The 24,428-nt window shown below is 44.8% G+C and overlaps 4 protein-coding genes across 6 annotated transcripts; 2 read left to right on the top strand and 2 right to left on the bottom strand.

Moving 5' to 3' along the window:
* Positions 1 to 1,015: 1,015 nt before the first annotated feature.
* Positions 1,016 to 7,833, bottom strand: LOC133170921 (protein SCO1 homolog, mitochondrial). The gene is made up of 8 exons (XM_061304145.1): positions 7,730 to 7,833; positions 2,905 to 3,108; positions 2,585 to 2,698; positions 2,405 to 2,495; positions 2,143 to 2,340; positions 1,908 to 2,000; positions 1,502 to 1,617; positions 1,016 to 1,398 (listed from the first exon to the last, which is right to left on the bottom strand). The coding sequence occupies exons 2-8, from the start codon at positions 3,058 to 3,060 to the stop codon at positions 1,264 to 1,266; spliced, it is 903 nt and encodes a 300-aa protein (XP_061160129.1). The 5' UTR covers positions 3,061 to 3,108; positions 7,730 to 7,833; the 3' UTR covers positions 1,016 to 1,263.
* A 146-nt stretch (positions 7,834 to 7,979) lies between these two features.
* Positions 7,980 to 10,383, bottom strand: tmem220 (transmembrane protein 220). Of its 2 annotated transcripts, XM_061303252.1 has the most exons (6): positions 9,421 to 10,383; positions 9,312 to 9,341; positions 9,146 to 9,206; positions 8,709 to 8,832; positions 8,551 to 8,610; positions 7,980 to 8,468 (listed from the first exon to the last, which is right to left on the bottom strand). In XM_061303252.1, exons 1-6 carry the CDS (start codon positions 9,634 to 9,636, stop codon positions 8,336 to 8,338), a joined length of 624 nt encoding a protein of 207 aa, XP_061159236.1. In that variant the 5' UTR covers positions 9,637 to 10,383; the 3' UTR covers positions 7,980 to 8,335. The 2 variants fall into 2 exon arrangements, with proteins under 2 accessions (XP_061159236.1, XP_061159237.1); XM_061303253.1 differs by lacking the exon at positions 8,551 to 8,610.
* Positions 10,384 to 10,453: 70 nt separating this feature from the next.
* Positions 10,454 to 15,813, top strand: map2k4a (mitogen-activated protein kinase kinase 4a). 2 transcript variants are annotated; one of them, XM_061303250.1, is made up of 13 exons: positions 10,455 to 10,899; positions 11,807 to 11,842; positions 12,415 to 12,447; positions 12,936 to 13,038; positions 13,111 to 13,285; positions 13,365 to 13,484; positions 13,595 to 13,714; positions 13,791 to 13,842; positions 13,952 to 14,079; positions 14,704 to 14,781; positions 14,855 to 15,003; positions 15,142 to 15,187; positions 15,268 to 15,813. In XM_061303250.1, the coding sequence occupies exons 1-13, from the start codon at positions 10,755 to 10,757 to the stop codon at positions 15,379 to 15,381; spliced, it is 1,299 nt and encodes a 432-aa protein (XP_061159234.1). In that variant the 5' UTR covers positions 10,455 to 10,754; the 3' UTR covers positions 15,382 to 15,813. The 2 variants fall into 2 exon arrangements, with proteins under 2 accessions (XP_061159235.1, XP_061159234.1); XM_061303251.1 differs by lacking the exon at positions 12,415 to 12,447 and having other exon boundaries at positions 10,454 to 10,899.
* Positions 15,814 to 16,094: 281 nt separating this feature from the next.
* On the top strand, positions 16,095 to 21,380 carry elac2 (elaC ribonuclease Z 2). The gene is made up of 23 exons (XM_061303249.1): positions 16,095 to 16,590; positions 16,657 to 16,707; positions 16,834 to 16,969; positions 17,138 to 17,195; positions 17,281 to 17,349; positions 17,429 to 17,533; positions 17,634 to 17,689; positions 17,768 to 17,826; positions 17,943 to 18,015; positions 18,098 to 18,210; positions 18,286 to 18,384; positions 18,485 to 18,623; positions 18,702 to 18,787; positions 18,975 to 19,096; positions 19,208 to 19,301; positions 19,448 to 19,586; positions 19,655 to 19,693; positions 19,819 to 19,928; positions 20,003 to 20,102; positions 20,176 to 20,296; positions 20,366 to 20,444; positions 20,557 to 20,701; positions 20,784 to 21,380. Exons 1-23 carry the CDS (start codon positions 16,280 to 16,282, stop codon positions 20,982 to 20,984), a joined length of 2,505 nt encoding a protein of 834 aa, XP_061159233.1. The 5' UTR covers positions 16,095 to 16,279; the 3' UTR covers positions 20,985 to 21,380.
* Positions 21,381 to 24,428: the final 3,048 nt, after the last annotated feature.

The raw sequence follows: 24,428 nt of genomic DNA, 5'->3' as shown, positions 1-24,428 counted from the left end.
CTCGTTAAACAGGAAATAAGATCAAAATCATCCATCTCACCTGTCATTGGTCACTTCATTTTTATTCTATTATAGTTTATTCATCATCCCTGATCTGTTCAATTTAAAACAATTCTTTTCACACATTTCTGTAAAAAATATCCATTGACACAACAGTCCCGTAGGGCAAAAAGATGATTTACGACAGAATCAAAGTCCCAATATACGGAAGAGAATTAGGGCCAGTGAAGGGGGGGGTGTCAGGATTCTGACTTTTTTTTTTCAACTTTTTTTTTAAAGTCAGAATTCCTACTTTAAAGTCAGAATTCCTACTTTAAAGTCAGAATTCCTACTTTAAAGTGAGAATACTGACTAAAGTTTGAGTTCTGACTTGTGAGAATGAGGAGCCCGACGGTGTTGAGGAGCTCTACCGGCGAAGATGAAACTGGCGAGGCCGATTGGTTGACGATCAGGGTGTGATGCTTCATGATAGTGAAAAATAACCCTTGGAGGAGTGAAAGGAAAAACTTAGTGAGTACTTTGTGTTAATGGTGGAGTACGGATGGTTGGACATATGATCTAGTGCACAGGTGTCAAACTCAAGGCCCGGGGGCCAGATACGGCCCGCCACATCATTTTACAACTGAGAATGATGAGGGGGAGGACGGAGAAGTTGATCAGATCAGAGTGTTTGATGGCGAAGACAGATGTTTCACTTGTTGACCAACAAACTGGAACCAATTCCAAAGCCAGGAGCTGTCGGAATCAAGTCAATCCCAGGAGTGCTTTTTCCAACTGCTTACAGATGTGATCTTCTCTATCAGAGTAATCCGATGTCATTTTGGGACATCTATTCTGTTTGAGAGATATTTTAGTTAGAGTAAGGATACTTTCATGGAGCACCATTCCAAACAAACTAGGAGGGAGAACCCAGTGCTTTTTTTTTTATAACATCACCATCCCATTAGTTATTTTATATTTCACGCAAGTGAAGACGATTTAATTTAGAAGAGAAACATAAATTAGTATACGATGGTACCAGGACTTCGAACTTTTTATGATAACGTGACAAATTTTGGCTTACAATGTGAAGCAAAAAAAAAAAAAATTAGACCAACTCCAAAGCTCCAAAAAGCTCACGTAAAGGCAGTGCTGTATTTAAAAATCAACATTCTTGAAGAGTCTGCTGTGAATTGTGATAAATATGTTTTCATTTTCAAACAAATAACAAAAGACACTTTTGATTCAAGTTCATCAGGTTAATTTATCCTGTTTGGTGTCCAATCACTTGTCCTTCTTGTACTTCCTCATGTGAGCTGCGATGCTATTGGAGATCTCCACGTTTCTTTTGTTTTGACCAAAATAGTCCACAAAGAGTCCGTCGGGTCCAACAAGGTACATGATGATGGTGTGATCCACCTGACAAACAACAAACATGACATACCACCAGATATGGAAAAATGAGGAGTTACAAACTCAACAATGCTGAATCGTCTTTTCATGATTGTTGGCGGTGACTCACAATGTAGTCGTTGTCTTCGTCTTTGGGTCCTTGACTGTAGTAAACTCGATAAGCTCTCGACACTTGCTCCACTTCAGCCGTCGTCCCCGTCAGGCCAATTAGCTTCGGAGAAAACTCTAGGAAAAACACAGATCACATCATGTCTACTGTGACAGTTGGAGGAGTCGGGGTGGATGGTTTGTCTGCGTGAGCATCTAGCTGTGAGATGTGGCCTACAGCAGCTCCTTGTGAGTGTCATTTTCTTTTTGTTTTCAACTGCGTACTAAAAAAATTTGACCAAGTTATGTCTCCTAACTGGGAAAACTAATATTTCATTTTTGTAACAGTGAGCATCATATCGCATCTTCTTAACTTCAGTTTAATTGTTTCTCAGTGGCGGGGAATATTTTTTTACACGACGCCGTACCTTTGACGTAAGCCCCCATGGCCTCCGGCGTGTCCCTGTCAGGGTCAATAGTGATGAGAATGGGTGTCAGCTTGGGCAGAGACTTTATTTTATCTGGATTAAAAAACAAAGAAAACATCAAGTGATTGCATCAGAACCGCCTGAAACAGTGAACGGTGGCCACAACAAAACCAGGGTCAGGGCGAGTTTGTCTGTCAAAGGTTATTTACTTAATTTATTTATATTTTGATTTTACCAATTTCATCCACCACCTCTATCATCTTCTCCAGCTCGTCGGGGCAGATGTCAGGACAGTGCGTGAAGCCGAAGTAGATTAGCACCCACTGGCCCAGGAAGTCGTTGCTGCTCACCGACTTTCCATTGTGGTCCACCAGCGAAAATGGTCCGCCCAGCGCCGGGCGCCCCAACGACTTGTTGCGCTCTTTTTCCATTACTGTGAAACATCACGTTGTGTCAGCAAGGTCGTAAGTCAAAGTATGGGTAAATGTGTAGCTTACGTTCTTCTTTTTCGCTCTTTAAGTACTTCATCCCGCCAAGCAGAGCCCCACCCATGGCGAAGGTTACTGCTAAAGACTTCCATGTGACGGGCTTTACGGGAAACATTTGTACCATTAGTTCAACATTTACAGGCTACTATTTCAAACGTTAAAACATTTTTTTCAAACCAATGAACTCACCCCAGATTTCTTGGATTTGTCCCGTGATGAAGGCTTTGGAGGAAGCGTGGAAAACCGCTTGGCGCTTTGGGGATGTTGACATCGTGTTGCTAGGCAGCGGTTGCAAGGCTTCACCTGTCAATCAAATGATGAATGCATGAGCATGATGGATTATCTGACATGGTCACCTGTCAATCCAAATATTTGCAAATGAATAATTATTCATTTGATTATTAAGTTATACATCTTGAACTATTTCCGCAGCTCTCGACATTGTGGCGTTAGCCTTAAATTGACACTTTTCTGAACGGAGTTTGGTGTTGTAATGTAAAATGACCTACTCGGCAGCAAACGCTTGACGGCAGCGATGACACCGTGCGCATCGCTGCGATGTCTCTCCATACGAGGCGGTGGATAAATGTGACGCTTTGGAAGACATTTACGTCACCGCCAAACCGCCTGCAGCCCAAACGGCGAACCAAAACACTTAACGACATATTCAATTGAATCTCCAAGTTTACAAAATTTGACGTCAGGGAAGCCGGTGTTGTGCTTGATTTGGTTCCCCCGTGAGATTTTGTTCCCCCTGCCGCGGGAGCGCGCACGCCTTTTTGGAAAGCAAAAACCGATGTCGTACGGCGTCGTACGGCGTCAGCACTACGTTGTTTTCAATAAAAACATGAAGAACTCACGTTTGCGTCAGTCAATTTTAATTTTTACAAGGGATTATTCTCATTTGATGTCTTTAAATTCATCCGCGTTTTGCCATTGAAGCGGGGTGCGTTCAAAGACCAGTCGTACAGACGGAATACTCATTCATTCACCAAAAAGCAACAATATAATTACGTGAGCTCTTTGCATAAACCTCGATGCAAAGAAACTCCTCTTTTTGGGTACAGGCTACAAGGAGTATATATTACAAAGGATACTTTATACTTAATTGTGATCATCATTCATCCATCCATCAATTTTATTTTATTACTCAGGTATTTTCAAAGCAAATTAATATTGTTGCATTTATTAATTTGCTTTAACATGACAGCGCAATATAATTAAAAGCTGACACGATAGCAATGTCAAACGTGTTCATTTAAGAAAAAGCCACACACGTTTTGTGATCAAATCTTTCATAACGAGAATGATTTGAGTGAATTGATTTGGATGAATAATTGAGAAGAAATTTCAGTTCTGAAGGCTCCTTTTGTCCCAAGCAAAGTGACAGATGGTGGGGAGGGGGGATAAAAATTGTAACAAGAACTCTATAAAAAATGTCAAGTCGTGAGGATATGTTTACCCCCCCCCCCCCCCTTTTTTTTTTATTTTGAGAACGGTGAGTGCTGGACTCCAGCAGTTTTTCTTCTGTCTTCCTGGGGGTCCTTTCAGGTTGTGTGGAAAATTTGAACAGGCTCCTTCATTCCTAGGCCAAATTACAGGGGGGGGACAAATCCTCACAGCTGCCCTGTGAGAATATGTTCCCCCCCCTTATTTTGAGAACGGTGAGTGCTGGACTCCAGCAGTTTTTTTTCTGTCTTCCTGGGGGTCCTTTCAGGTTATGTGGAAAATTTGAACGGGTTCCTTCATTCCTAGGCCAAATTACAGGGGGGGAACAAATCCTCACAGCTGCCCTGTGAGAATATGTTCCCCCCCCTTATTTTGAGAACGGTGAGTGCTGGACTCCAGCAAATTTTTTTCTGTCTTCCTGGGGGTCCTTTCAGGTTGTGTGCCAAATTTGAACAGGTTCCCTCATTCCTAGGCCAAATTACAGGGGGGGAACAAATCCTCACAGCTGCCCTGTGAGAATATGTTCCCCCCCCTTATTTTGAGAACCGTGAGTGCTGGAGTCCAGCAATTTTTTTTCTGTCTTCCTGGGGGTCCTTTCGGGTTGTGTGGAGAATTTGAACAGGTTCCTTCATTCCTAGGCCAAATTACAGGGGGGGAACAAATCCTCACAGCTGCCCTGTGAGAATATGTTCCCCCCCCTTATTTTGAGAACGGTGAGTGCTGGACTCCAGCAGTTTTTTTTCTGTCTTTCTGGGGGTCCTTTCAGGTTATGTGGAAAATTTGAACAGGTTCCTTCATTCCTAGGCCAAATTACAGGGGGGGAACAAATCCTCACAGCTGCCCTGTGAGAATATGTTCCCCCCCTTATTTTGAGAACGGTGAGTGCTGGACTCCAGCAGTTTTTTTTCTGTCTTCCTGGGGGTCCTTTCAGGTTGTGTGCCAAATTTGAACAGGTTTCTTCATTCCTAGGCCAAATTACAGGGGGGGAACAAATCCTCACAGCTGCCCTGTGAGAATATGTTCCCCCCCCTTATTTTCAGAACGGTGAGTGCTGGACTCCAGCAAAATTTTTTCTGTCTTCCTGGGGGTCTGTTCAGGTTGTGTGCCAAATTTGAACAGGTTCCTTCATTCCTAGGCCAAATTACAGGGGGGGAACAAATCCTCACAGCTGCCCTGTGAGAATATGTTCCCCCCCCCTTATTTTGAGAACGGTGAGTGCTGGACTCCAGCAAATTTTTTTCTGCCTTCCTGGGGGTCCTTTCAGGTTATGTGGAAAATTTGAACAGGTTCCTTCATTCCTAGGCCAAATTACAGGGGGGGAACAAATCCTCACAGCTGCCCTGTGAGAATATGTTCCCCCTCCTTATTTTGAGAACCGTGAGTGCTGGACTCCAGCAAATTTTTTTCTGTCTTCCTGGGGGTCCTTTCAGGTTGTGTGCCAAATTTGAACAGGTTCCCTCATTCCTAGGCCAAATTACAGGGGGGGAACAAATCCTCACAGCTGCCCTGTGAGAATATGTTCCCCCCCCTTATTTTGAGAACCGTGAGTGCTGGAGTCCAGCAATTTTTTTTCTGTCTTCCTGGGGGTCCTTTCGGGTTGTGTGGAAAATTTGAACAGGTTCCTTCATTCCTAGGCCAAATTACAGGGGGGGAACAAATCCTCACAGCTGCCCCGTGAGAATATGTTCCCCCCCCTTATTTTGAGAACCGTGAGTGCTGGACTCCAACTTGTGCTGTGTTTGTGGGGAAGCTACACATGACACAGACAACAGATGGGTAATTATGTCAGGTCTTGTTAACTAATGCATGTGATGATTAAGAAATATATTGAAATACACATTCGTTGTAAATTATTGTAAATGTGCTGCATTGTATGATCTTGCTTTTTTCTTTGTTTACCAGATTCAGTGTGACGAGTGTTGCAGGTGGTCTTGATCTTGTATGTGTCGGGGAGCCTCCAACCGAAGGCTCTTTTTTGTGTACAGCATGTACAGAAATTAAATGCTAAATATTTGAAGCTTGCTTGAAGACCATTTTGCTTTTTTTTAATTAAAATTTGTATTTTTTCATTTTATTTTATTATTTAAAAAAAAAACATTTTTTTTTTCTTAATAAAGTTAAAAGTTATAATTTTTGATGTATGTTATGTGATTAGGAAACAAAGTTGTTTGACCAAAATAAGGCAAAAAAAATTGATGAAGTGCAGTAATAATGGTATCACTGCACAAATCATCAGAAAAAAACGGCTGGAGTCCAGCACTCACCGTTCTCAAAATAAGGGGGGGGGAACATATTCTCACAGGGCAGCTGTGAGGATTTGTTCCCCCCCTGTAATTTGGCCTAGGAATGAGGGAACCTGTTCAAATTTTCCACATAACCTGAACAGACCCCCAGGAAGACAGAAAAAAAACTGCTGGAGTCCAGCACTCACCGTTCTCAAAATAAGGGGGGGGAACATATGCTCACGGGGCAGCTGTGAGGATTTGTTCCCCCCCTGTAATTTGGCCTAGGAATGAAGGAACCTGTTCAAATTTGGCACACAACCTGAACAGACCCCCAGGAAGACAGAAAATTTTTTGCTGGAGTCCAGCACTCACCGTTCTGAAAATAAGGGGGGGGAACATATTCTCACAGGGCAGCTGTGAGGATTTGTTCCCCCCCTGTAATTTGGCCTAGGAATGAGGGAACCTGTTCAAATTTGGCACACAACCTGAACAGACCCCCAGGAAGACAGAAAAAAATTTGCTGGAGTCCAGCACTCACCGTTCTCAAAATAAGGGGGGGGAACATATTCTCACAGGGCAGCTGTGAGGATTTGTTCCCCCCCTGTAATTTGGCCTAGGAATGAAGGAACCCGTTCAAATTTTCCACATAACCTGAAAGGACCCCCAGGAAGACAGAAAAAAAACTGCTGGAGTCCAGCACTCACCGTTCTCAAAATAAGGGGGGGGAACATATTCTCACAGGGCAGCTGTGAGGATTTGTCCCCCCCCTGTAATTTGGCCTAGGAATGAAGGAGCCTGTTCAAATTTTCCACACAACCTGAAAGGACCCCCAGGAAGACAGAAGAAAAACTGCTGGAGTCCAGCACTCACCGTTCTCAAAATAAAAAAAAAAGGGGGGGGGGGGGGGGGGTAAACATATCCTCACGACTTGACATTTTTTATAGAGTTCTTGTTACAATTTTTATCCCCCCTCCCCACCATCTGTCACTTTGCTTGGGACAAAAGGAGCCTTCAGAACTGAGATTTCTTCTCAATTATTCATCCAAATCAATTCACTCAAATCATTCTCGTTATGAAAGATTTGATCACAAAACGTGTGTGGCTTTTTCTTAAATGAACACGTTTGACATTGCTATCGTGTCAGCTTTTAATTATATTGCGCTGTCATGTTAAAGCAAATTAATAAATGCAACAATATTAATTTGCTTTGAAAATACCTGAGTAATAAAATAAAATGGATGGATGAATGATGATCACAATTAAGAATAAAGTCTCCTTTGTAATACATACTCCTTGTAGCCTGTACCCAAAAAGAGGAGTTTCTTTGCATTGAGGTTTATGCAAAGAGCTCACGTAATTATATTGTTGCTTTTTGGTGAATGAACGAGTATTCCGTCTGTACGACTGGTCTTTGAACGCACCCCGCTTCAATGGCAGAACGCGGATAAATTTAAAGACATCAAATGAGAATAATCCTTTATAAAAATTAAAATTGACTGACGCAAACGTGAGTTCTTCATGTTTTTATTGAAAACAACGTAGTGCTGACGCCCTACGACGCCGTACGACATCGGTTTTTCGCTTTCCAAATAAGGCGTGCGCGCTCCCGCGGCAGGGGAAACAAAATCTCACGGGGGAACCAAATCAAGCACAACACCGGAACTCGCTCTTTAACATAGTTGCTCTCAGATCAGCTCGTGTATGAGACAAAGGTCAGAATGGACGCGAAGGCGGATCTCAGATCAGCGTGTTTAAAGCGGAACTAGCGGAAGACGTCTCTTCTTCGTCACAGTGATACGTTTAAGAATCGTCAACGCCCTCTAGCGGATATAAACAGGTGGCAAATTTGTTAACATTGAGTACAACACCCTTGAAATGTTTTATGTAAAAAAAGACAAAATTAGATTAACTTAAATGTTTATACAATATTTATTTTGATAGCAAATCTCTGAAAAATAGCTTCCCTTTTAAATTGAATAATACTGAGAACAACCAAACTGAACAATTACATTAACAAACTATTTGTATCTTATTGATTCTCACAAATAGTTTTAATAAAATTAAACAACATGAAATTACAGATCATCAAAACAACATACATTTATTCATCAAACTGTTATTACTCCATAGTTTTCTCCCAAATAGTTTTAATAAAATTAAATAACATAAAATTACACATCATCAAAACAACATTCATTGATTCATCAAAGTGTTATTGTTCCATAGCTTTCAGTCGTATTGCAAATGAAATGTCCTTTTGTTGCCATTAAAGTGCAGTTTTGCAGTGCGCCGGCCAGTTAGCACGCAGCTCTTCGTGGATGTGGAAGTAAAACCAGCATACAAATGGAAAAAGAGTGACAAGGACGGCGGCCGAAACTCTGAGTTTACCCACTGCCGACCTGCAGGACCACAAAACATGGATGTAAGTCAATCAAACTTCTTTACATTGTAATAAAAATGCAGTGTTGACGTCAACTGCACCTTCCGGAGTGACGACACAGCATTAGCCACAAAACTGTCAATGCCACACCACCGAATTCTCTTTAAAAAAAAATAAAATAAAAGGATGTGAGTGTTCTTTATATGCTCACTTGAAAAACTTAGTTCTAGGGGGAGTCCATTGCATCCACTTGACCTACCTGGCCTCCTCTTCTTGGAAGACGCCAGTCGTGTTCTGGCCATTAAGTTTCCATCCGATGATCAGGAGCATCCCGGTGCACAGCATCATATGCAAGTCAGCCACACGTCTCCATGCTAAAATCTCTGCAAAAACAGCACAGATCATGTTGAACGAGTTGTGACGTAATAAGAGCGGACATTTAGTCGTATTTTGCCATTCATAATTTTGCCTACAGAAAATGCTGACTGTGGCTAATTCTATTAAGTCCTGTGTACAGTACTCAACTCTACCTCTTTTTACGCACTGTGTATTCCTGCAAGAACAAATACAATAATTTACATTTGTAGGTTCCTAATGCAGTTCATTTCATTTAGTTGACGAGGCAGAAATGCCACATCCAAAATGGTGGCAACATTGACGTATCCACGAACGAGCCAATCACAATAGGCTGCGTACCCGTCACGTGGGGTTTGAGCCCAATGAGCGCACAGAGGATGGAAGGAACGCCGTAACCGAACTGCAACGGAAAAATTACACAAAGTACAATTACTACTCACTGGAGTCAACTTTAAGGTGTCGTTTGCAACATGTTTTATTTTGTGCGTTTATTATTTATATTTACCATCCACAAGGCGGCATCCGGGTCGTTGATCTGCCCAACACAGTCCAAAGTTTAGAGTGGTGGTGTCTAAACGTGAGTAACCTGGTTGTGCGAGAGTTTAAAAGCTCACCTGTACGAACGTCGCTAAACCAAAGAATAAAGACATCATCCCATTGCACGCTCGCCAGATAACAAGCATCCAAGTAGTCGCCGTGTACTCATTGACTTGGAGTGCCATCCTCGTCTCGCGCCGCCCGCACGAGACGTCGACGCGCCCTTTTTCGAGCGTCCCCGCCGAATCCCCGGTAGGGATCTGACTGTAATTTGCCTTTTCACTGCCGTCCATTTTCGTTTGGTTAATTTATCGCTAGCACCTCGTTTGTACTATTTGGATTTAAAGTTAAAGCAACAAAATAAAGTTATTTTAACGCAATCACGGCAACGGCGTCATCGTGGATTAATTCATCAAGTTTGAACGGAGAGATTTGTGATGGTTGAATTATTACATCTACAAAATAAAGACGTGAAAGCAAATTATTATTATTGATAACTAATTAACCTCCCGTGCTCGAGTGATGTTTGCTAGAAAGAAAGCGAGGCCTTGGTCTAAAGTGCAAAGTTTATTTTTAGCTTCACGTCCGGGTTTCTTTTGGCTAGCGTGTATGTGATTGGCTGCTTTTGCGAGGGCGTTGACATGTCAAGTGTCAATCAACTAAAGTCCGCGTAAACAAACTCTTGAAAGACATGCGTGTTTTTAGCCTCGCTTCCGGAATTGTTTGGTTAAATGGCGTGTGTGGGCGTAGAGTTGTCATAAATATAAACTCACAAAAGTAAACTGATCATAAAACGTGCAGTACACAAATATAAATAAAATGAATATCAATACTTGTTATCGGTTTAAAAGGAAAGCAAAAAACAGTCACTTGAAAAAAAAAAACATTTTGTAGACCTAATACCGAGTCTGCGAGGGCGCGCACATGTCACTGACAATTAAACAAAACAAGGAGAAATCAAAATATGTAAAAGAGGTCAAATTAAAAAAAATACACCAGTGTAAAAAAAAGTATCAATGAATAAATAGTAATTGGGCATTTCAGTCAGAAATCAAATGTATGTGTGGGGGGGAAGAGAAGGGGCGCGACAGAGATGTCAGTGTCACTTGGTCAGCTGATCGCTGTTTGTTGGCTGCTGCTAGCTCTTCGCTTAGCTTAGTTTAGCTTAGCTTCGCTGATGTTGTGATCGCCACCCTCCTTCACAGGTAGCCAGCTTCCCCGCAAGCTGTTTTGCAGCCACAATCGCTCAACTTTTACCGGCCTCCGCACCCGCCGATAGTCTCCCGGGTCCCGCATGGTGCTGCGCAACGGACGTTATTGATCGTGGGCCGATTAGGAGAAGCGTCTGATCAGCGTGTCGTAGGCAGCACACCCGCTCGACAGCCAAGCCAGACAGCCGCCGGCGCCGCCGATGGAATTTAAACACACAACAATGGCGAGTCTCGGTCCCAACAAGACCTCCGTGGCCAGCAGTAACAACGGCGGCACGGTGAACGCCGCCCCGGCTGCCCACCAGCAGTCTTTGCAGCACATTAGCAGCGTGAGCAGCCTGCAGGGTGAGTAAGCGAGCGAGCACGGATGGACGGATGGATGAATCCCAGCGAAGGTGAACTCGAGCTCGGGTGTTAGCCGCGGGGACCTCCGATCGGCTACTCTCTCGAGGGCACGAAGCAAGGAGCGGCCGTGGGATCAAATATCACCGACAACTATTTACAATATATCGAATTACTTGCCTATGGACGGAACGAATCACCACTACCAAATTCCGTTCCAGAACTGCGCAATGCTAAAACAACTCCCCTGCCAAATCTTTTCTGAACGTCTGTTTGAATTCCTGTTTATATTTTAGCCCCCCTCGACGTAAGGGTCCTCAATCGGCGTTGAGTCCGCAACATCCTTGACATTCGTGACTTGAATTTAAGTCCAACAATGTCTCTGCTAGTTTCGGGGTTCATTCCAATTGTGTTCCGTCTGCTTTCCAATTCGTTGAGCTAGGACAAGCAAAGTCAGTTCCTAAAATGCACAATTTCAAAACAAATCCCTTTGCTAAATTATCTCTTACCATGCATTAAAATTATATTTATATATATCCCCCCAGCATAAAGCTGCTGTTGAGTCATCTCTGATGAAAGTGCAACAACACCCTTGACATTCACGACTCAGGTTGTGTCTAAACTTGGCTTCATTCTTCAGCCACTTGAACACAATCGCCGCCGCTTGAGGACTTGCCGTGGGTAACAAGTCCATTTTGTGCAGCCACGGTGGTCGTTCGCACCTCATCAACGTATCCGATAGCCTGTCAGGTTTGCATTGCAACGAAGGGCTTCATTGTTTCCTGCATCTTGTTTGTGTGGGATGTAATCAGACCTCAATGTGTCACTTTGGATTCGAAGCTCTGTTGAACACTTTTTTTTTTTTGCACAGTGTGAAATGAAAGACTTGATGCAAAATGTTCCTTTTCAGATGCCAACACCTGCTGGAGGTGTCAGAGTGAAACAGGTAAGACTCACACCTCAGAGAATCGACTGCACGTTTGTTTCTAAAAATAGATGAGCCCGATTTCACAATTACCACAACTGCTCAGTTTTTCTTAGCTCTTTGCACGTTGAGCTTGAGTGCCGAAGAAAGGTAATGCTACTTGTGATCCTAATAGGTTTCCTAAAAAATAACGACACTTACAGGATCCTCGTCCCTCTTTCCACCTAAAACAATCTATGCGTCCTTCGCCACCTATTTTTGTTCTGTAATCCTCCTTTTTGCCAAAGAGGGCGCTATCAAGTGATTTCAGGTGCCAATGATTTATCGCACAAAGTGACGATTCCATGTTTTCTCTTCCTTCTCTGACTTTTCTCTCCACGCTGCTAACTAACGCTCGCTAACGTGGAACCACGGTGAGGCTGCCCAAGAAAAGTCTGTGTTGCTGTCACGTTTTACATATTTATCATTTTCCATACGTGTTTGGCCACTTCAGCCACATGCCTCCGTGTCGGCCATGTTGGATATTGCACGTGCATGTCGCTCCAAACAGGAAATTGTTGAACAGGAAGTAAACGTTGTGTTCTCGCCTCCAGGCTTTCAGATAAACCTGTCTGGAGCCCCCCCAAGTAAGACCAACCTCACTGTGTGTGCGCTCACAACCTCTAATACTTGGGTGGATGCGTGTGTGATCTGCTGCTCGCTGCTAATCTACGCTGAAAGCAGGCTGGTTTGTGCCACCGGACCCGTCTATTTCTATAGGACTTGAATTGCGTCACAAACGTTAACTTCCTGTCCATATTGTTGCTGTCCATAGCCAAAAAAAGTCAAAGCAGTTGACACTGATTGAAATGCATTCTGTTGGTTTTCTGTCATTGTGGGATGTTGGAAACTGAACACGGCTTGACTTGCTGGATCCTGGTGCTCATTTACTCTCGCATGTGCTCACGTGGGCCGAAATGATAACGTGTTCTCACTAACTCGCCGTCTGCGTGGCATGCGGGCATCTCCTCACTCTTCTTTTTTTTTTTTGTTTCGTGTCCTTTGCTCGTGTCGTTCGAGGTCTATCCTGACGCTGGCTGACTTTGCCCCTGGTGGTCGTTGTATTTGTTGTCAGGCAAACGTAAAGCCCTCAAGCTGAACTTCGCCAACCCGCCCATCAAACCCACCACCAGATTCGCGCTGAACACAGGCGGACAACCCTTCCAGAACCCGCACATGTGAGCCACCTCCACCGCCGCCACCATTTTGTCCCATTCCAACAATTAACACGGTTATTTCCGCTACCTTAGCGAAAGGCTGCGAACGCACAGCATCGAGTCATCGGGCAAGCTGAAGCTGTCGCCCGAGCAGCTTTGGGACTTCACGGCCGAGGACCTGAAGGACCTGGGCGAGATCGGTCGCGGGGCCTACGGCTCCGTCAATAAGATGGTGCACAAGCCCAGCAACCAGATCATGGCGGTCAAGGTGGGCGCACCCGCCGTCCCCAAACCCCTCCCTCCGATAAGTTATTCTGCCGAGCCAGCGCTTTGCTCTCTCCCCTCAGAGGATCCGCTCAACGGTGGACGAAAAGGAGCAGAAGCAGCTCCTCATGGACTTGGACGTGGTGATGCGCAGCAGCGACTGTCCCTACATCGTGCAGTTCTACGGCGCTCTTTTCAGAGAGGTCGGTATCATAGCACCTCCATGGTGGGGGTCGAGCGTGCTTCAAACACTCAAAGGAACATTTCATGAGATGGAGAATGTCAAACATCAATGTGTGTGTGTGTGTTGCAGGGCGACTGCTGGATCTGCATGGAACTCATGGCTACCTCTTTAGACAAGTTCTACAAGTTTGTGTATTGCTCACTAGATGACGTCATTCCTGAGGAAATCTTGGGGAAAATCACTTTAGCCGTGAGTCGTCATCATCTTCTTTCCCTACCTCTCGAGTCTTCTCACCTGACTTTTGTTGTTATCGTCCTACTTGCAGACTGTGAAAGCACTTAACCACCTAAAAGAAAACTTGAAAATAATCCACAGAGGTAAAACGCCTAATGATTACGATGGTATACTTTGAATTATTTTTCGGGCCCGAGCATTGCGAAGGCCCTTTTGAGCTGGAGGTCTGAATATTTGTTTCTTGTTCTTCAGACATCAAGCCGTCAAACATTCTTCTGGACAGAAACGGAAACATCAAACTGTGCGACTTTGGCATCAGTGGCCAGCTGGTGGACTCCATCGCCAAAACACGCGACGCCGGATGCCGACCGTACATGGCCGTAAGTCTCACGCGTGCAAGCCGTCTTGAGTACGTCGACTTCAGCCAACATTGTGATGATGTCATTGTTTCGTTATTTTCTCTCGTGGGTGGGCGGGGGTCCTTCACGCTGACATCAGCAACCAACACCCCCAGACACACTCTGCCCCCCAGCAGTTTTCCATTCTAAATTTGGCAATCAAGACCACCACGCGCGCACACACACACACACACAGTCATGTGAGGGTACCATCAAGTGACAATTTGAGGCGCCGTGTCACTCGAGTGTGTGGAATGAGCCGTGTTTTCATTGAAATGACAACAACACCCGGGCGTGCGCTAACTTGCTAAACTGCTAACGTGCCTATTATGACTCAAACGCACACCTGGAAACACATCTGGTCTTCACTGTCTGGTTCCCGGGAATCGTATAAACTCGATCTTGAAATCTTATTTCTGGCTTCACGCCTTAATCCTTGTTTGAAACTCAAACCTAAGCCAAACTTCAAACCTTAACCTTTGGTGAAAACTGGCTCCTTGTTTGGAGCCCTAGCCCAAGTTTTAAACCCTCATCCGAGGTTTTCAACTATGTTGTGTTTCTGTTTTGTGCTTGTGTAATGTTTTTTTGGTTGTGTTTATTTTCTAGCCGGAGCGAATCGACCCGTGCGCATCGCGGCAAGGTTACGACGTGCGCTCGGACGTTTGGAGTTTGGGAATCACGTTGGTGAGCTTCCGCTCTTGATATGTATCTGGAAAAATTCCTTCTTGCTAAGTGCGTGCCTGCGGTGGCCTTGCAGTACGAGCTGGCGACGGGGCGCTTCCCGTACCCCAAATGGAACAGTGTGTTCGATCAGCTGACCCAGGTGGTCCGAGGAGACCCGCCGCAGCTCAGCAACTCTGACGAGCGACGTTTCTCGCCCAAATTCATCTCCTTCGTTAACGTGTGGTGAGATGCCAATACTGTGGTGTGACGCTTTCTGCACAGATGAAAAAGTCTGCCACCAAGTGGACAGGATGCTAAAGTGCACCTTTTTAAATAGTTCCGCAGTGATAATAATGGTAATCATAACCTCCTGTTTTTAAGCCTTACCAAGGACGAGTCCAAAAGGCCAAAGTACAAAGAGCTGCTGGTGAGTCGACGTTTGTCATCAGCAAGTCACGATATGTTGGCGCCGCATTCTTAACGTCTTATTTTCGCGCCTTCTTCCAGAAAGATCCATTCATTCAGATGTACGAGGAGCGTCAGGTGGACGTGGCCACTTACGTGTGCAGACTTCTGGATCAGATGCCGGCTTCTCCTAGCTCGCCTTCCTATATGGACTGATTGCCCTTTCCCAAATGAATACACACTCACACGTTGGTTCATCTAAATGCAACAATAAAGACTTCAAGCCAGATGCAAAACAAAGCAAAGCTGCGAGCAAAAAAAAAAAAAAAGCACGTTCATCTCCTTCACATCACACTCACAATTAAACACACACACACAGCCGTCATGATGAAAGTGTGTATCAGCGATGCAACATCATAACTAGATCCAGATGAATGCTAATTATTATTATTGTTATTATTATTGAGGAGAAATAGAAAGTGTTGCCTCCTGCTGGAAACATGCTGAGTGCATGTGTGTGTGTGAATTGAAAGCATCAAGTGTTTGGTCTCCTTGTCATATCAGAAAGGAGTAAAGAGTCCGAAGTGAGAGGCTGAAGTTGTTTATGACATGCTGAGACGTAAATAAAGACCAGAAGAATATTATGTACGATATGTGTGCGTGTTCTGCCTTGACTTTCTTCATATTTGTGACTTGATTAAAATTGACAGAGTAAAATAAGCAGGATAAATTCACCCTTACAAAAATAGTTAGATTTGATCTATTTCATCAAGTACATCAACAATACAATTTTTACAGCTTAATTTCACCTTATGTTCGAGTGGTCGTGTTTAATTTTTAGCAGGCTTGAGTCAAACCAAGCTTCTGATTGGTCCAGAGAGCAGAGAAGCCTCGGCAGCCATTGGCTCAGTCCCGAATGACATCATCAACATATGCCGGAAGTGGTGTGTCTCACGCGTGTGTCAACTCGCGAACAAGCTCTCCTTGCTCCTTTCTTCGCCCACCCGGCAATTTTATTTTATAATGTCATTTTGCCCCGAATGGCGGCTAGAGAATGTTTGACCAAGAAGAATCCACATGAGGATGTTTTTTGATTGACGCGTTTTTCAATATTATGAACATTCTGAGTGTCATCACATTGCGCGTGTCCGCCGCCGCTCGTCCGCTGCTCCTCACCCCGTGTCGCTGTCCTTTTTTGCGACCTGCCAGGCAAGCGCATCATTCCATGGCTGACAACACCAACAACAAGATGGAGAATATGAGGCCCGCCAAGCAGCAGGCGAAGCCTCTCCGGAGGCTGAAGGGCAAAGAGAGTCGCAGCAAACGCGGCGACGTGCACGGCCCCGCCACTGTGTACGTGCAGGTGGTCGGCGCCGGAAGTCGGGACAACGCCGCGTCACTTTACGTCTTCTCCGAGTTCAACAGGTGCGTGCATCCGCTGTTACAACCACACGCTATGGCGTCATCATTCATGTCCTTTCTCTTCTGCAGGTACTTGTTCAACTGTGGAGAAGGGACGCAAAGACTCATGCACGAGCACAAGTAAGACACACCATTGCTGCATTCATAATTATGATGATTATTCATGATTATGATTCGTCGTTTGGCGACCAGTCCTTTATTTATGTGTATATGTGTCTAAATATTGACTGGCACTCGTGTTTCCAGGCTGCGAGCATCCCGCCTGGACAACATCTTCTTGACCCGGATGAGCTGGGAGAACGTGGGTGGTCTTTCGGGAATGATCCTCACCTTGAAGGACACCGGAGTCCCCGACTGCGTCCTCTCGGGACCCCCTCAGCTGGTGAGACCCTCAAACAAATATTGGGACACAAACAGGAAGTTGGAAAAAGTGGACACTGAAAGCAGACTGATCTTTGAGAGGAAAATAGGAATGCCTGCAATTATGTAAATTTGTGGGTCGTGCATTTCTGGAGTACTGCATGCTGAGTGACCTTGTCTGTGTTTAAAGGAGAGCTACGTGAAAGCCATCAAGACTTTCTCCGGGCCGCTGGACAGCATAAAACTTTGTACGTCTTCTGCGTCCTGCTCTCATCGCAACTTATATTCTCCTTTCATTTTTGCTTTAAATTCTGCGTCGTTTTCTCCCATCAGCTGTTCGTCCGTACACGGAACAAACATACACGGACGACACCATGACCGTTGTGCAAGTTCCCATCTTCGGTGAGTTGTAAGTCTTTGGTGATCCGGGAACATTGTCATTCTTCTCCTCCTTCTCATTTGTCACCCTCTTTGTCCGTAGCCTCACCAAGGAATAGCCGACTCTCTCCAGGAATTAGCCGCTCCCCAAGTCCCACCTCCGTCGGGAGAGACGGCGATCACCTCGATGATGTCAAAGACCAATCAGGTAATTTGTGACTTGTATCAGACATAATTCAGGTGACTTTTTGTTGAAGTGTGGCACCTTTGACAGTCTTAAAAAATATGAAAACATTTTTTTTTCGTAGGAGACAAAAGCCAGGTTCCAAGAGACGCATCACTGGTGGTCGCATTCATATGCAAAGTGAGCAACGTTTTGTGTGCGCGCGTGCTCGTGTGCACGTGGGTGCGTTTAAAGTGAAATGCCGTTTTATGTCGTCAGCTTCATCCCAAGAAAGGAAACTTCTTGGTGCTCGAGGCCAAAGAACTTGGACTTCCTGTGTGAGTAACTTGATGACCTCCTCCACGGAAGCTTCTTCTGTAGTTTGTTATTTTTGGTCATTTGTTTGATTCTGATTCAAATTTCATGATTTCTACTGTTGTTGTTGGTCATGTAGTGGCACAGCGGCGATTGGCCCACTCATCGCCGCTCTGAAGAGCGGCAAAAGCATCACGTATGATGGCAAACAGGTGCGTGTTTCTCACCTGGTGTTTCTCTTTTGATGAACTTTTGATTGAGCTCAGTCGACTTTCCAATTGTTTTCTTCATCAGATCCGACCGGAGCAGGTGTGCACGCCCACCGATCCGGGGCCGGTGTTTGTCATCGTGGAGTGTCCGTCCGAGGAGTTTGTCGGGCCTCTCTGCGATAGTCAGCACATTTCAAGGTCAGGCCAAGGTCACACACACACGCAGATGCACTGAAGGTCCTTTCATTTCATGAACTTTCCCCCCGCCCACAGGTATCACAACGGGGGGGCAGAGGACGCCCCCGCCCTGGTGGTGCACATTACTCCTGAGGCACTGCTGAAAACGGATCAGTACCGAGCCTGGATGGAAAGGTTAGTTTTCTCGTACCTCGTCTTTTTTTTAGCTTTATGGTAAAAATCCCCATCCAGCAATCAATGGAGTAGGCAAACCAATGAATCGTCTTCGTTGCAGGTTCCCGTCCACCACTGAGCATCTGATCCTCAACGAGCACGCTGGCTCCGCCCACAATGTCCGCAGTCACAAGATCCAAGCGCAGCTCAACATGATCCACCCCGACGTCTTCCCGCACCTCACCGCCTACACGCCAAAAGTAACTTCCTTTATGTCAGCGAGCTTCCTGCAATTTGTGCTGAAACGTTTTTTTTTTTTTTTGTCGTCTTGCCGGCAGGAGCCCTGCTCATCTTTCAAGGCGTCCGCCATGCGAGCCGAATGTCTGCTCAAGTTCCAGTTGCGACCGATCATCGAGTGGCAAAGGTCTGTCAGTGCCTCCTTCGGCTCAGACAATCTGTCTAATTTGAAGATTGTTACTGAAAGTGCACGGCAATGTGGCAATGTTCCTTTTTGCTGGGTTCTGTGTGAAAGCTAACGGCTAAAATAAATGCTAAGCGTTTTTGGGTGGCGTGCCTGTGTGAAAGTGGCTTTGCTTGCGTCTTTGATTTAGAGACGCCATCCCTCCTTGCATCCACGAGGAGTTTGTCAAAGAGGCTTTTGACGTGCCCAACTTTTTGCAAGAAGTGGACAAATGTCAGCAGCTACGCTCAAACGGCTCCGCAGCGCCTCCTGGTAAGAGACCAAGAATTTACGTTTTAATGTGGGAGGGGTCAAACTATTTCAAAGATGTTTTTTCAGGTGGCTTCTCCACATCACCGATGACAATTGTGTGTATTGATGTAGGACAAGTAGAATATCCCGAGTTTGTTTTCCTGGGAACTGGATCGGCTCTGCCCATGAAAATCCGCAACGTCAGCAGCACTTTAATCAACATCAGGTTGGTGGGAGGGAAGACGCCAACTAAAAAAGTGACGCTAATAATGATCGTTCCTATCAACAAAATGCGATTGAGGGAATTTACTGGAAATGTTTTTGCCCTTTCCGACCGTCGCTTCGATTTAATGAGTCGCGTTTGCTGCTTAGCTCGGGCCGTTCGCTGCTGTTGGACTGCGGCGAGGGGACCTTCGGCCAGCTGTGCCGACACTACGGCGACGGCGTGGACAAGGTTCTGTCCGACATCTCTGCCGTGTTTGTGTCGCACATGCACGCCGACCATCACACGGTGAGGCTGCTCCATCATGCGGAAATAAAATTGTTGTTTACATAAAATGTTATATGTCTCATTGTCAGGGTCTGGTCAAGCTGCTGTACCAAAGACGACGTGCTCTGGTACGGCTGTAAAAGTATATTGAATATTTTGCGTCTCTTTTTTTTGTGACCATATGACAAATTTACGGAAGGAATATTTGCATTGACCATGTATGCATGTTGCCGGTGACATGTTGGCGTCTCAGGCAACTTTAGGCAAGGCCTGGCGTCCCGTGTTGCTGTTGGCCCCCTGGGACATGATGAGTTGGCTGCGGCAGTATCACGACGGCTGCGAGGAGATCCTCCATCACGTCAAGTACGACGTCAGTTCGTCATTTACGCACGTTATGCAAACCCCCCTTATGTCATCTCACCTGAACTCGCTTTCAGCTTCATCCCAAACGACGTCCTGCGTCACAAAGCAGAAGCTCCCAAGCCGAGGACGCGAGCGTTAATTGGCGCGTTACTCGAGAAAAACGACTTGGAAAAGGTGCAGACACCATCAACGCTCCACAAATCCAAAGGTGATATTTTTTATTTATGTATTTGATTGCGTCCGTCAGTTTGAGACGTGCACAGTTCGCCACTGTAAGAACGCGTACGGCTGCAGCCTGACGCACCGGTCGGGCTGGAAGGTGGTCTTCTCCGGCGACACCATGCCCTGCGACGCCCTGGTGCACATTGGTGAGTCAACATCTGCAAGAAGATCTCAGATTAACCCGACCACCCCCGACTGATTGATTTCTATTCCAGGGAAGAACGCCACCCTGCTGATCCATGAGGCCACGCTGGAGGACGGTTTAGAGGAGGAAGCGGTGGACAAACGACATAGGTCAGGACACAAAAAAGTTTGATCCGTTTCTTTTGGGTCTCGTGATGTCACTTATGATGTCATGGTCCTATGTCATATTTTCTTTTTCTTTTTTCCCCCCGCACTCGGGCAGCACGACATCACAGGCGATCGACGTGGGCATGAGGATGCGGGCGGACTTCATCATGCTGAATCACTTCAGCCAGCGCTACGCCAAGATCCCGCTCTTTAGTGATGATTTCACCGAGCGAGTGGGCATCTCCTTCGACCACATGCGGGTGAGGCGGGTGCGCCTAGAGATGCCACTTTGGATTGTTTTGTGACCGCACTTTTCAATGGAGTCCTTCTTGTGTGTGTCAGGTGCGTCTGGGAGACTTGAAGATCCTACCCTCGCTGATCCCGGCACTCAAGACGCTCTTTGCCGAAGAACTGGAGGAAATGGAAGAGAGACGAGAGCGACGGGAGCTCAAGCAGAAAAGGTCGACCCTCTCAGAGGGCGACGCCGGCCAGGAGAATGACACCTCTGGAGTCCTCCACGCCAAGAGACTGAAGAGCAGCTGATGAGTTTGAGTTCCAGCAGAACCTTGCTGTTGGCCACACAAAGGAGTCGAGTCCTGCCGCCAATCGCAAACGCCACAAGTCACTGATGCCTCTCAAAAAAAGGCCGATAGGTTCCAGAAGATTGCAGCAAAGCACTGCTTTTGTCTAAATGCTAAACTGCAGATATGCTGGATCCACTTTATTTCATACAAACTGCAAGCCTTGATTTATTTACTTTTTTAATGCAGTGCTTTCATTTTATTTAACCCTTGTGTTAGTTTTTTAGTTTCCTCATCATTTATTTCACTTATCAACCATGAATTGAAAGTAAACCGCTCATGAACAAATGCACTGAAAGCTTAAAAGTCATGAATTGCTTGAAAGCAGTCTTTGCATAAAGGAAATTATTTGGACGCATCACTGGCCTCTTTGTTATCTTAACTACAATAACATTTTAGTTGCATCCCCAAAATTCAATACTGTATGAAATTACTGCAATATTTTTGTTTTTATTATTATTTAAATCAGTAATTACTGCAAATTTTAACGGGAGCGTTTACTCAGGCACGTGCGAGACACCTAATTGGGGGTCCTTGCTCACTTAATGGCTCGTTTGTTTAACGCTAAACACGTCCATGCAGTGTTTTGGGTTTGTTTTAGGTAAGTCCTTTTTTACTCAGTGATCTTGTGAAAACAACAACAAGAAGTATAAAAAATCTATTTGTTATAGTTTAAGAAGTATAAGTCGTAAAATGTTAGCTTTATAGGGACCGAATGCCATTATACCCTGCCATATTTTAGCAAGTTTAATTATTCGTCAAATTGTCTTCGTTTTTCTTTAAAAATGGGAGTAAAAAATAGAAACTTTATTCTTTATTCTACTTTATAACTTTATATAGTTTTATTAACGTAATTATTCGATGAAACGCAATAACTATACCCCGACACACCCTTATAATTTGCCTGGTGCGCTTCTTTTGCTGTCCACATGAGGGCGTCCAAGCACCCTTTTAACACTCGTCCTGCAGCTACTGAAGCCCAAAAGGGAAGAAGGAACATCTTGCAAGTAGTAAGTACGAGATTGTTTATTTGCTCACTGTATCATTTACATACTGCTTTACATGATCAAAATTTAGAGTCAAATGCTTATTATAAGTCAGTATTGTTTTGGAAGATGCTCAGGTAAGTCTCATGTCCTTTGGGGAGTACAGAAGGAGAAGCAGCTACTTTGTTCAGAATTATCCATTCCCAAAATACTATGAAACTGGTATTTTGTCAAGTCAAGTCAAGTTTATTTGTATTGCCCTAAATCACAAGCAGTCTCAAAGGGCTTCACGCAAACAAAAATTGAAAATTATTCTCAAAGCATCCCCTGATCTTAAAGAGAGAAAACAAACTCCAGCCGAATCGGCCACTACAGGTTAGTTAAAGGCCATATCGTAGAAATGTGTCTTTAAACGTGTCTTAAATGTTTCTACTGAGGTAGCAGTTTTAATATCCATTGGTAGGGCATTCCAAAGCTCTGGAGCGTTCAATGTTTTATTTAAAATCTGACTGAATAATAATCTGATAATAATAATCTGACTGAATAAAGTCCTTTAATTTATATGTGTTTATATGTTTCAGTTTTTTAGGCTTGAATAATATTCCGTAATCCGCTTTATCATTTAGAATGTCTGCTCTTGAAAAGTTGTTTGTTTATTTAATCAATCCTACACATTTTAATTATTGAAGGGAACAATCAGCATTTAATGATTACTAATCAATATAATTGGTAGAACAAAAGGGCCCTAAACTCAAATTTTAATCCATGGAGGCCCTGCACAAACAGAAAAAAAAAATCGTAAAATAACTCCTTTGATATATTTGGTTGATTGGTTTGTGTATTTGGCATCTCGTTTGTTCCTTGTATGAATGCGACCTCTCCACAAGCACACTGCTAATGCAAATGCAACGTTTCCGAGATGAGCTGTTTTCCGAGGCGTGACGCCGTCACATACTCGCGCTCCGAGACTCTTCAAGAGTTCTACAAAGGTCGTCCGAATGATAAGCGGCTTTCGATAGGCTTCAGCGTTCCGGCATGAGGCGCTAGGCTAAATGCGCGCGTGTTTGCTACATTCAAGAAGCAGACGTGACTTGGCTGCTGACTGCTAAACCTGATGGATGCGTCACGACACGTGTTTGTCGACACTTTGTGTTTGTCAATGTGGCTTAGTGAACCCATTAAGTCTTATTTTACTAATCTGATATGTATTGAATGTATTACATAAGTAGGAGCTGTTGTCATGTTTAATGTTTTATCCGCCGAATCAAAAACTTGAATGATTTTGAACATGCTTTTATCCAGACCCGCGTATGGATCCATAAAAAAATGTAAACCTGTGATTTGCGGAGTAATGCTATTTGTATTTCTTTTCTTGACTCTTGTGAGTCAATCCGAGGATTAAGCGATAATCTGACAAAAGAAGCGAGCATCTTGGTTTATTGAGCGTAGAATGATAGCAGACGCTTGCCAACTGAGCCAACGCCAGCGATTGGACACGCCCCGCCCCCCACCCCACCCAACACCTGAATCCAGAGTCAATTATTCGGCACTTTCGCCTCCCGGCGCGTTCTGCCGCGACGAGATTCAAAGCAGGAGCTAATCCGAGCTGACTGGAGGTCACGGTCATATACCGAGACGGGTAATTGTGAGCGGCCCGCTTTGGCTGGGACCCTGAGTTGACTGTCAGTCAGCCGTCGGCTCGCATCTTCATCCTCGACCACCGCGTCAGTGCATTTACAGACTACCTTAAAACCGTCCGGATTGAAACGTAACGAAAATCTACTAAATTTGAAGGCAAACATGACTTGTGTCGTCACGGCGGTTGAGTGACACTTAAATCAGCGCTTCATCTTTTTACGCCTTCGCAGATTTGGAAGCCAAACGCTGCGTGCAAAATAATTATCCCAAATAGTCAAGTGGGGGGGGGGCGTGAATGCTTTAAAACCATCAAATGACAGGAGGTGACTATTGAAGATTGATTTTTGTTGATGTTAAAGCTGCACAATTTGCTCTTATTGTTCGTTATTAGCGTGACAAATGCGCCGCCACCGCTTTGTTTGCTCGAGCACAAATAAGCCTCGTGGGAGACGGACAACGTTTGTTTTTTTTGTGCTCACTTTCCATAAACGCCGCGGAGCCTCACGTGTGTGTGTGAAAGGGAAGTAAAAGTGCTCAACAGGGAGACTTAAAGAGAGACAAAATACATTTCGGTCCCACCTTAAAAGAGTTCATAATAATTTGTGCGTGGCATGCTTTTATCCAAATCCACCATGGATCAACAATGAGACACATTTTTATAGCCTGTTTGTGGCTGGGGTGAAAAGTGCTGCGTTTACAGGCGGAGCTGCCTCATGCACTGATCAGGGGCAAAAATGGTTTTGGAATGTAAAATGAAATGTCAAAAGCCGTTTTTGTGATGA

This window comes from Syngnathus typhle, linkage group LG17 (assembly GCF_033458585.1).
Source record: "Syngnathus typhle isolate RoL2023-S1 ecotype Sweden linkage group LG17, RoL_Styp_1.0, whole genome shotgun sequence".
Classification (NCBI taxonomy): Eukaryota; Metazoa; Chordata; class Actinopteri; order Syngnathiformes; family Syngnathidae; genus Syngnathus; species Syngnathus typhle.
Note: the sequence above shows the minus strand (reverse complement) of the source record. Positions and strands in the feature narration are given on the sequence as shown.

Bases quoted from the DNA above. Each gene is read 5' to 3' on its own strand.
- LOC133170921 (XM_061304145.1), bottom strand. From the start codon at position 3,060: ATGTCGTTAAGTGTTTTGGTTCGCCGTTTGGGCTGCAGGCGGTTTGGC. The intron at 2,496-2,584 runs GTGAGTTCATTG...TTTCCCGTAAAG, and splicing joins ACAAATCCAAGAAATCTGGG to CCCGTCACATGGAAGTCTTT. The intron at 2,001-2,142 runs GTAAAATCAAAA...TTTTTAATCCAG, and splicing joins AGAGGTGGTGGATGAAATTG to ATAAAATAAAGTCTCTGCCC.
- tmem220 (XM_061303252.1), bottom strand. From the start codon at position 9,636: ATGGACGGCAGTGAAAAGGCAAATTACAGTCAGATCCCTACCGGGGAT. The intron at 9,342-9,420 runs GTGAGCTTTTAA...TGTGTTGGGCAG, and splicing joins GTTTAGCGACGTTCGTACAG to ATCAACGACCCGGATGCCGC. The intron at 8,833-9,145 runs GTACGCAGCCTA...CTGTTTTTGCAG, and splicing joins GCTCAAACCCCACGTGACGG to AGATTTTAGCATGGAGACGT.
- map2k4a (XM_061303250.1), top strand. From the start codon at position 10,755: ATGGAATTTAAACACACAACAATGGCGAGTCTCGGTCCCAACAAGACC. The intron at 10,900-11,806 runs GTGAGTAAGCGA...GTTCCTTTTCAG, and splicing joins CAGCGTGAGCAGCCTGCAGG to ATGCCAACACCTGCTGGAGG. The intron at 14,080-14,703 runs GTAAGTCTCACG...TTTATTTTCTAG, and splicing joins GATGCCGACCGTACATGGCC to CCGGAGCGAATCGACCCGTG.
- elac2 (XM_061303249.1), top strand. From the start codon at position 16,280: ATGAACATTCTGAGTGTCATCACATTGCGCGTGTCCGCCGCCGCTCGT. The intron at 18,016-18,097 runs GTGCGTGTTTCT...TTTCTTCATCAG, and splicing joins TCACGTATGATGGCAAACAG to ATCCGACCGGAGCAGGTGTG. The intron at 19,587-19,654 runs GTGAGGCTGCTC...TCTCATTGTCAG, and splicing joins TGCACGCCGACCATCACACG to GGTCTGGTCAAGCTGCTGTA.